Here is an 11,431-nt window from a genome sequence, read left to right on the forward strand (position 1 = left end):
CATGTACAAACATTGTATTTTTCATATATATATAAAAAATGATCAGGAAATGGACAGTGTCCTGCATTAATGAGGAGTCTTACTCCTCTTCCCAGTTTGTTTATGTATTTAATGACATTAGAGGCAGAATGCTCAGATCCTTCCTCTTCTATAAGCTTTTTACTGTTGGTTTTTTCCTTGAAACCTGTTAATTATTACATCTTTCTGCATGTATTGCTTGTTCAAGCCTAGCCACAGGATAGAACTGTGGTGATCAATTAAGTTAGGTCAGATTTACCTTTCAAAGGTAAACAATAGGGGAGAGCGGGAGCATTAAGTGTAAAATCGTTAGCTATCAGTTTGTGGCAGTAATGAGAGCAAAATAAGGATGGTTGAATATATATTTGGAGAATACTCCACATTACAAAGTTTCACAGCAATACATTCTTATCACCGAAAACATTTTGTACAAACTCCTTATAGCTACTAATAATACTCCTCATTTTTGTATGTCCAAAGACAAAGCTGTCCCTGGGTGGCTGCCATGCTATGATCAATTATTATTTCAAAAGAGATGCTATTAATATTCCACCCCTGCAGAAGAAACATTGATTAATTGGATACAGTTAACAGAATGACGTGATCATTGTAAATATTGAATGTCTAAAAAGCTCTTGTATGTGTGATTCTTTGCCACTTTCCCACACTACACCTCCATGGTTCGAACGGACAAAGTCAGATGTAAAAAGAAAAGAGGTGAAAGAAGATCAATTATTTCCAAATTCAGCAAAGTGTGACTAAACAGACTTCCCATTTCCTGCTGCTCAAGTAAAACCCACCGAATGAGAAAACAACATTAAAACTAACTCCAAAAAAAAGAAAGAAAAACCTATCCAAAACGTCCTCAGCCCCCCAGCTGTTTGTTTAAAGAGCTCTTTAAATAAAAATGAACCTCTCTCGGGTATCTATTTGGAATATGTTTACTCCTTAACTACAGGTTGCAAATTGCCAGTCTGTCACAACTGTTGCCCAACAAATCTTTTTGGTACAAGCTTTTGAACAGACCCCTGTCATTACAATTACCAGAAGATTAAGAATGTGAGGCCGTGTTCGGTTATAAAAAAAAAAAATCCTCTCTGAAAGGAGCTCTTGTAAGTCCCTAAGCTCATAAAGGGCCAGACATCTGTGCTCTGACTTATAGGTTAAACTCCCAGGTACAGTAAGACCATGTGTTGCACCTTTACCTAATATGCTTCATTACAGCCCCTGCGAGGCAGACCAATTAAAAGTCCACCAGCCCAGGGAGGACAAACAGAGTGGCGCGTGCCGGGCTAAACCACGAGGCCTCGCTGGCGCCCAAGCTCTGTTATTACCAAGCTGTTGGAGAAAGGAGCATGCTGCTTGGTTAACAATGGACGTACATTAAAAGCCCAATAACGCCCTCCCTGAGGTTTTTCAGGGGGACACTAGACCGCTAACTTCTACTGAACTCAAGCCTCATCACTCAGAGCACCCAACCCCCATCAGTAATAACAAGGTGTCGGCTGTCTCTCGCTGTCCATCGATCCATATGTTTCGCAATTAGTTCACCTCTTAATAGCCGACTGGGACTCGGCAAAAGAGCGAACGGAGCTCTCCTGCACTCAAGGGTGTCGAGGAGCAGTACGCGCCCGCTTTGCACCTAAAAGACGACAAATTGGGAAGGTCACAGAGGAGTGGCCTCTTCAGTGCCAGCGTGGGGGCTGCTATCGAGAGAATTAAGTGTGTTATTACCTTAAGGACCCTCTCCACCTTTCTTAAGTCAAAGCACAAAAGCTCAGGTCAAAAAACTCCCAGGGCTTCGATATAAGAGCTAATTTCAGTGTATTTTATGCTGGGCTGTGCGAGACCTCTCACAGGTGAGGATCTTACTCCTGGCTTACTCACTAGTTAAGGCATGCACTTAAACCTTTCAAGGTAAGCTGTAATGTTTTGGTGTTTGCGTGCACATATTTTAATTTGAGTAATATAACAAGTGGAAAAAAATGAAGGACTACTTGTTGACATACATCTTTACATTAATAGAAATATATGCTAAATATAGTAACTTGCTATCATTCTGCGTCTAAAACACTGCTTTTTAAATGTTTTTGTTTATTTGTTTTTCTTGCTTGTTCCGTTCATTTCACAAAAATTAAATGCCAAATTGTTGTAAACAAAAGATTCAGTGCAAATATATTAAGAAATGTACATTCATATTTGGTAGGCCAAATCCAATACTTTGTTATCCCCTGCTGGCACACGGAAACAATAGTTCTTAAATTATTGCTTCTGTTATGTCATTTGGTGGTGAAAATTATGAAGAAAAGCTGCATGGCAAGGCTGACAACCTAAGAAGCCTTAGGCCCCTTAGAAAATTGCTGCAAAAGGTCTGATGAGTCCATCCAAAAATACTGACGCCTACGCTTACCCCGAAAGCAAAACAAAGTGATTTTAAAACCCGCCAATTAAGGGAAAGCAGACCCCTCACACCCTTTGAATTCTTCATCCTGCGCCAAATCAACCTTTTCAGAAATAAGAACAGGTTTTTAACAACAGCTGCTGAAATCCTGCAAGGAATGCAGAAGCTAGCCTTTCTTGTGACAAAGCAGTTCGATCTCCTCCGTGCACAAGTGACAGTTTCATTTCCAAAATCCACCGACGCCAAAAAGGGATAGTTATAATCCACTTCATCGTATGTGCAGTTTCTGTCACGTTGATTTCTGTGTCTGAAATTGTCAATTTCATTGGGACAAGAGCCTTTGAAGTCAGAAAGGGAAATTCGTGGTTTGCTCTTTGCTCCTTGAGAAAAAGTGTAACTCCTACTTTGATTTCTTGAATCATTAAAAGTCTCCTAAGGGTTCAGAAATGTGATGTTGACATTGTCTCAATAGTATAGAAAGTCTGATAATTGTGTACAGAGACTGAATTACATCAGCTGCCCATAGATAGCATTAAGTGTTATCATCAGGTGAGTCCCCCCGTGCGTTTATATAGTGTAACCATATCAGAGACCGCAGTGGCTAAGCTATCTGAAATAATAATATTTTATCTGAAGGGCTATCAGTTTTCTAACAACTATCCACTTTAATATATGAGCTGATGAGCCATTGCGTCATTGCAAACGCACTGCAAGACATACATCAATCACGGCCCCATGCTAGCCTTAGAGCAAACACATACGCTCTCTATCTTCTGCAAAGCTCAGAAATTCCAGAAATCTGCAGGTGCTCCTTTAGCCAGTCAGGCGATTTCTGAGAAAAGGAATAAAACCCAAGTAACAAGTTATGCGTTGGATGGGGGTGGTGGAAACCTGCCCCAAGTGAAAGGGAATCTATTTTTTGATATCCTGCTGTGAATATTTACTGCCACTTTAATTTGCCTTCTAATGATCTTTGTCATTCAGATAAGTGAGAAATTGTACAGATTAAATTGCTCAACTCCCCTATTATAAGTTATACCGGCAATAAAGAACTATATTGCTGAGTAATAAGCACAGTACATGTGGGTGTATAGGTGTGAAAGGGCTAGAGGGAGACGGAGGGTCACCTCTAATAAAGTGGTGAGTTTAAGTAGAGAATAAAACACATTTCCTTTGTGATGATCTTTTTTGTTTTGTATTTAATTTTATGTAGCAACATATTTTGATTTATTGTATTACAATAATATAATCTACAAAGTTTAGATATATCTCTGAATAATGAATAATGGCCTATGTGTATATGCATTTTTATAAACAACAGTTATTTGAGAGTGATGGAAAGTTATTCACTTTTTCTCCACTAGATGTTGCTCCTTTTAAAATTGGACAGAGTATAATATTATCAAATTATTTGGGTTGCATAATAATGATTTTAATAATAATACATTTTGTAATGTAGTAATGTATTTTTGGTTTTCAAATTTAAATGACAAATTATGTAAAAAGCTGTAACCTATAGACCAGACTGATTTTATACTCATAGGCAGCAATATATAATATGCATAGGTTCATATATCATATTTTTCCTATTATAGAAGTTACCACTACACACATAGATCTAATAACATTCTGTTGTCATGCTATTTGCCTAATAATTTGAAGGCATAATTAGAGTATAATTACAGTAATTAGCTTGAATTACACTCATTTGCTAGGTTAGCACTGATGCTTTAACAAACATTATGCAGTGATTTAGTCACCTCACCATTTCGTGCAAAAAAATATATTTGTTTTCATCTTTAACACTACAAATTGAAACACACCAAACACAACTCTAAAAGCATAAATAATGCAGAAACCTATGAACAACCATCATTGTATTGTCAGTTTTATTTAAAATAGATAACATAAATTAAATGCATATTAAACCTAGGGAGCCATACATTACCTAAGATATGTAGCCAATATGTACAAAAGACATAATCTAAACTTACTTTTACATATCTTTAAAATAAAAATAAACACCTTATATGAAAGATAACTGTTATTATGATAAATAATAATCATAATAACAACAATAATACAAAAAAACTATAATCAAACATATATATATATATATATATATATATATATATATATATATATATATATATATATGACAGCCTTATCTAACTTATTTATTTATATATAATACATATGTTATATATAATATAATATATCCTGAGCAAGTGGATATGCTATTGTAATAACTGGCCTCTTTATAATATCATAAATGTATTCATTTTTCTTTAAATGTATTATTTATTCCTGTTCAAACTGTGTATAGTTGATGTATTCTTAGCCCCAAAATAAAAGCACAGTGTTCAAAGTGACCCAGGTCACCCAGAGATGGTGCTGAGTGGGGGATGGGCAGTGCACAGAAACATCCCCTTTTCCCCCAACTTGAACAAAACTTGTGAAGTTTTCCAGGAGGATTGGACGCAATGTGATGACGTCAACCTCAAAACACTCCTAACCTTTCAACTTTTCAACATGGCCGCTGTTACAACCGGAATCAGTGGGGGGAAAGGCTTGATTTGATGCAAATATGAAATGATAACAAGAGTCTAGGCCACCAAAGCAGAACAGGACGACAGGTTACCATCCCGTCTCCGCAATGCGGGAGTCGGACCAGCCCTCTTGTCGTGCGATCTGGAGTTTTCGATGAGAAGATGAGGGCTGTTTGGCTCCAGGCTTGGGGCTTTGGGTACCACAGAGCCTCCCAGCAGCACCACTGCAGCATCCCACCGCTGCCAGCATCCTTCCGCCCAGCATCCCTCTCCCACAAGCCACCTGTGCACAGAGACGCGCCGCGGCGGTGAGCAGCCAGACCTCAGCGCATGTCAGTTATGATGACTTTCTGTAAGGGTTTAGTGATGTATTATTATTGTATTATATGCACTGAGGTTATATAATGCATGCTGGATTGCAACAGGTAGAGCCAGGGTTTGTCATCGTTCCCAGTCGATGCACTTTGCTGTCACTCCTGTATAGAGCTGAGCTGACATTGCAGAGAAACGGCAGGGATGGGGATTGTCCAACACACGTGTTGACAGCTGAAGTGTTACAGTAAGTAAATATGACATCTGTGATGACAGGGGGATCACACGTTTAATCAGACACTGTTATAATTAGCCTCCGGCGCTGCTTTCCTTGGATTTCAGTTTGTATGTTCAATGCATTTTATTTGACAGTTGTTATTTTTGATAGTCTGCTCCTTCTCTGTGGATTGACAGCTGTTCCTCACACCCGTCTGTTTCCTCACGGACTCATTAACCACGCCGCTTTCTATAACGGGTCTGTAGTGTAAGGATCAGCTCTTGTGCATTGCACAGTTTAAAATGATGCAAAGCTTGACTTTCAGCCGCGTTTACAAATCTGACCCCCCAAGTGTGTGTGTGTGTGTGTGTGTATGTGTGTGTGTGTGTGTACGCACATTCTGCACAGCATGTGAATATGGGAAAATAGGTGTAATGAGTGTAACCCTGCAAATGTTTATATTCAATACATGCATGTTCATGTTTCAGTAATTCTTCATTCTATTGGTAGCTGTGTTAACATAACAGATGTGTTTATTTTTTATCTGTGTTGCTTTGTAAAGCATACAACACTCATACAAATACAGACGCTCTTTTATTTTGTTTTTGCTTTTTCATTTTGGGTGCCCTGCTTGTGTATTTCGAAGGGAAATCACGACCCTCGACTGCAGGGCAAAGCCTACTTATCTCGGATTCAAGTTTGTGACTTCCTCACGTCACAAGGTTGACAGCTTCACACCAAATCAGATTGCTAGATGTGAGGAGAGTCCTGAGGCGTCACTGCGAGTTGCTTTAGATTAGGACTCACCTCCCTCGGACTGCTCAGTTCTCCTTAAAGGTCGGGGGAGCTCTTAGGCTTTCAATCCCTGTCTACATGATGGTAAGTCTCGGTTTCATTCACCTCATGGCGTTTTCTACAAAAATACATTAAAAAAAAAGAGGGGAGGGGGCATTATTGCATGTTCAGTCCAGGGTTGGCCATCCTGTGCTGCGGGTTTGAGATGCACCTGTTCTGGATGTCTTATATGCGGTGCGCAAGCAAATCCGTGTGTTGTGCTGCTTTGGTGCAGGTGTTGATATCACGCACAAGAAATGAGCAAGTTGTGCTTCATTCGCTGGATATTACAAGTACAATGTGGCATGTGTGTCCAGTGTGTGAGGCAGTGAGTGGACCTCAATCCGTGGACGTGCAGGACGACCGTGTGGAACGTTTTGCAGATATGCCAAGTATTGATGATTTAGATATATAAATAATTCGCCAATTCAAATGCAAATGTGTGGCGTCGCACTATAATAAAGCAGCTCAGCTTGATCGACTTTAAGTTAATATCTCTTGCTGGGTTTTATGCACAGTGCGGTTGTCTGCTCTGATCTGTGTGCCCGCTGTTCAGAGCCGGCGCTGCCACTGCACCTCGTCGGGAGAGCCAACCAGACCCGTCTAAACACGCAAGCGTCTGCAGGACCCGCACAGCAACGAGTGTATTACATCCACTTATACAATGTGGCAGTGGCTGATGCATGTATTATTGCGCGGGTTATGGCTTTAGATCATGAACGCACATGCTCACCAGATATGTAATGATGCCAGTTTTTAAACCTGTGTCCTGTTTGCATCTGATAACATGTGTACACACGCATGTAAATATATGCAAGCATGTCTACTGTGTGCAGGATCTATGCGTCCTTTTGACACATGCTGCGAGTCATCTGAAGCCGATTTGTGTGTAGTGATAAGGTATAATCATATATTATATTACCTTATTACCGATTAATAAACGTTTTATGAATATAATAACCCATGCATATTCGCTATACAATTCATCGCATGGCTCATGTCTGTCTTAATGACTGCGTTGTGCATTTCCACTGGTGGCATCCCTAATCTTCGGGGGGTTTATTTGCTTTGCAGAGTGCCGTTCTGTCCTGCCAAGATCAGTGCTTTGCAGGGGGCCAGGGCTATGGCTGCCCCTATTCCGTCTCGACGTCACAAGACGGTGTTGATGTTTCCAAGGAGACGCTGGTCTCTTTTTGGGCCGCTGGTCTCCTGGACAACCCAGCCTGCCAGCCCGAGCCGCCGCAGCAGGGTAAGCCCATTAAAATTAAAATGACCAGCCGCCGGGCCGGGCATCAGCACCCTGCCCTGAGCCCGGCCCTCGCATTCCTCTCCGCGGTCTGAGGGTCCAGAATTGCATTGCATTCGTTTGAAGAGGCTGTCATTACGTTTCAGTTAAGCAGCTCTGGTGGTTAATTGCATTTAGAAATATTGTCTTTTAAACTTGTGTTTAGTTTTATTAGCAAAAATACTTTGTGAAGCTCTTGTAGGCTCTTCACTTCCTTATCCACAGCATGATTTTCAGTTGGGCGTTTGTGTGCTGGTTTCTCAACACTGAGATGTGACAGTTTGTAGTGGATGTGTTGTAGCTGGCCGACTTATCTACTGTTTCAATGTTTCTAGGTCATTTTTATCAGTTGGACTCTGGTTTTCAAAATGACTTCTCGTGGAACGATCACTTGTCACCTCATGTGCAAAGAAATAAGCAGGTATGTATGTATGTATTTAAAATGATAGGTTAAGCTTTGCAGAGTTATATATTGACCATGAATACAGTTCCAAGAGTTAAATCAGGCTGTCATTAATGTTTAAAATAAAATAAATAAACAGTAAAAAGCAGTTCAAAGATAAAAGTATGTTCTTAGAAAGGGGAACAGATATACATTTGGTGTTCATTCCTTGGAATTGCATGACATGGGAAATCATTGTGTATGAAACAGAAATACAGTTCAGAACTCATTACAGTGAATTAAATGTAATATCCTATCTGGAAAATGTTTATTGTTTATTTATTTAGCCTAATTAATGTATGCGTTTATCCTGTAAGCTCCAGGATACATTGTTACAGAAAGAAGAAGAACTGGCGCGGCTACACGACGAGAACAACAAACTGAGAGAATACCTGAACTCTGCTTTCGTCAAAGGCTTGGAAGAGAAAACCAAGGTAATACAGTCTGGAAAAATAAAACGGTAAAACTGAAGCTCAGCTCATAAATTAATGGGATTTTTAAATAAATGTGTATATATATATATATATATATATATATATATATATATATATATATATTTCTCTTGTACATTTTCAGAAATGAATATGTTTCAGAGACTAAAGCAAGTGAGAAAATGTGTTTGTAGTAGATCTTCTGCACCAGTTCATACGTCAATAACATCAATATGTGTTATATATATTTTTCTAATAGAAACTTTTGCACAGCACTCAAAGAGCAGATGGAAAACCGAAAAACAAGAAGCGCAGGTCCGAAGAGGAGGGCGGGGGCTTCCATGGATTCACAGCCAGCCAGCTGCTTCCAGGCGCTCACAGGAAGAGGACCCGGAGGAACCTGTCCTTGGAGTTCTGCTCGGCCGAAGAGCTCGCCTGCACCCCTTCTGTGGACTCCTGGGTCCTGCAGACCCTGGGACTAAAAGACGAGGACACGATTGACCACTCAGCTAACTACAGTGCCAATTCAAATGAGGAACACTTACTGCCTCCCAGCGACCCCAGCGCTCTTCAAACTGCCAGTGCGATGGACTACAGCGATGGGATGGCGACAGCATTGGGGTTTTGCCCTGATCTTGGGGCGGGAGTGGACTACACTGCCAGTCTGTGCCGTTTAGACTCACACTGCCTGCTTCAGACGCCCGACCCCACTGTGAGTCACCACACACCCCTGGGGAGCAGTACGGCGCCAGAACCACACCCGTCTCCCTACAGATCGGACATCTCCAGAAATAAAACCGAAGTTGCCTTCACCATGTCCCTGAATCCCCACAGCAACGTGAAGACGCACAGCTTCAACCAGGGACAGGCCTTTGTGCGCAGGGACGAGCAGGGCGGTTGGAAGTTTACGTGGGTCCCCAAACAGTCAGATTAGCTATAACTGTTACTGCCGAACGCAGAACGAAGTCTGTATTGTTTACAAACCTATTAATGCACTTGAATGAGCCCGGGATATTGGTTGAGCTCTTTACGGATGAACAGTACACACAATTTGGAGGGGGTATATTTGTTTTTATTTATTTTTATACAATATTTATAGTCCCAAACCCAAAGGTCTTCCACTTTTTAGACTTCCAATTTGTATCCAATTCTTAAAAAATAGTGCAGCATTTCGTACAAATAAGCAAAACCTGTGCAAGATTAAACTACCTCATAAAATGTGCGTCATACATATCTGTGCATGCCTGCGTCTGTGTGTATGACGAACTGTCCATCTGCAGTTTGTCTTGTTCGTGTACGAGCTCAAAGCGAAACTCATGAAATTGTGCTACATGAATTTAAACAAGCTTTTTGGTTCTGCGATTGCCAAGCTTTTTGACCTGCCAATAATCAAGTATCTGGATGTGCTAGGATCTGTTTCCTCTTCTGCCCGTGAAGTTCCGTTTATTTCAGTTGAAATATTGTGGAGAATTTGCTATTTCACTGCCATTATATCAGAAACGCACTTCTATTGTATTGCCCATCCAGCCTCGTGTTGACTGCATCAAATTAAAGTGCCTGTAAATTACAATCAGAAGCAAAGGAAGTAACAGGGTGTTTTTGTTGCTCCAGTTTTACATTTGCTCTACAATTTCTGACATGATAGGTAATCTGTGTTATTAAACACTAACAGGATAAAGTACTGAAATTGAAAGTAGTATTTGGTTATGTAGGATGTTACATATTACTTACAAATCTGAACAAACTGACAGGAAGATTGATATAAAAAAAACAGAACTTACCTTTATCCTGTAGAAACCAAATTTAGACTAACACTACTTTTGTACGCATACATTAAATGGATATTCCCCAGTTGTTTTTCCTTTGTTTTTTGATGATCCTTAAATAGGAAAAATTAACCAACATAAAAACTGCCTTTTCTTACTAGAATAACCCAGTGTGCTGTTATGAAATGAACATCAATCGTTCATGTCTTGGTTTATTTGTTGTTTTTTTAAATCTGCTGCTGTTGGAATATATATTGTTTTTTTAAACAAACAAAAAAATGTCTTTGGACACTAAAATGTGTAAAGAATAGAAACTCTGTTTTGTACTTAAATCAAAATCACAAAATCTAATTTAACTGTATATTTTGTCATTTTGTTATCTGTCATAATATATTCTAATTGTATGTAAAATGGTTTTAATTTTGTATGGCTAATGGAAAATAATTTTTTTAAATGTGTTTTTATGATATGTATTAAACGAAATTAATAAAACTGCCTAACTTAATTAAATGTGTACTGTGTTTTAACTATTAAGCAAGATGAGGTGATCCAGAGTATACAGTACACAACCCTGTGTGTGGGATTTAGCTTCAGTGATAGCAGGTGTAACGCAGTGTGTGAGTGTATTTTTTACAGTTCAGGGGGGAGCGCTGGGCAGGGAATGTCGGCTATATTTGATATGAAGAACATAAACGCAAGCCGATTCAGACTAAGTAAAATATACAACATATACTTTGAACGGGTTAGCTAACAAATTATAAAGTCATCTCGTCTGGATCAATAAAATTAATACCCTGCTAAATAGTGTATGGTTAATAACATTTTATTGTCATTTACCTGTTAATTATTTTCTATAATGATATCAGGCTAGCATTTTAGGTGATAAATTATAGATTTTATGACCGGCGTTAAAGTGGTTGTATACTTTTTTTCCTCTCTCACATCACATAAAAAGTTCACATAAAAACAGCAAAAATATTTGAACAATATTAAAGAAAAGTATACGAGAAGAAAACCTCTAAGAACTGCATAAAATTTCACCTGGTTCTGGCGCCTCTTTGTGAGGATCTTGTCTATAGGAATAGATCTGATTGCAGCACCTGTCTTGCTTCAGGTTCGTTTTGTCATTTTGTTCCGTCCCCTGGTTCCCATCACTCCCGAACAAAGAGGGCCGGG

The 11,431-nt window shown here is 39.5% G+C and overlaps 1 protein-coding gene across 1 annotated transcript; it reads left to right on the forward strand.

Annotated features, from left to right (window-relative positions):
• Positions 1–4,961: 4,961 nt before the first annotated feature.
• On the forward strand, positions 4,962–10,697 carry gmnc (geminin coiled-coil domain containing). Its single transcript, XM_066709736.1, has 5 exons — positions 4,962–6,376; positions 7,406–7,580; positions 7,952–8,037; positions 8,376–8,492; positions 8,749–10,697. The coding sequence occupies exons 1-5, from the start codon at positions 6,371–6,373 to the stop codon at positions 9,421–9,423; spliced, it is 1,059 nt and encodes a 352-aa protein (XP_066565833.1). The 5' UTR covers positions 4,962–6,370; the 3' UTR covers positions 9,424–10,697.
• The last annotated feature ends 734 nt before the right edge of the window (positions 10,698–11,431 follow it).

The sequence above is a fragment of the Amia ocellicauda genome, chromosome 7 (assembly GCF_036373705.1).
Source record: "Amia ocellicauda isolate fAmiCal2 chromosome 7, fAmiCal2.hap1, whole genome shotgun sequence".
NCBI classification, from domain to species: Eukaryota; Metazoa; Chordata; class Actinopteri; order Amiiformes; family Amiidae; genus Amia; species Amia ocellicauda.

Coding starts and splice junctions, on each gene's coding strand:
- gmnc (XM_066709736.1), top strand. Junction 7,581..7,951: donor GCCCGAGCCGCCGCAGCAGG/GTAAGCCCATTA, acceptor CAATGTTTCTAG/GTCATTTTTATCAGTTGGAC. Junction 8,038..8,375: donor ATGTGCAAAGAAATAAGCAG/GTATGTATGTAT, acceptor TTATCCTGTAAG/CTCCAGGATACATTGTTACA.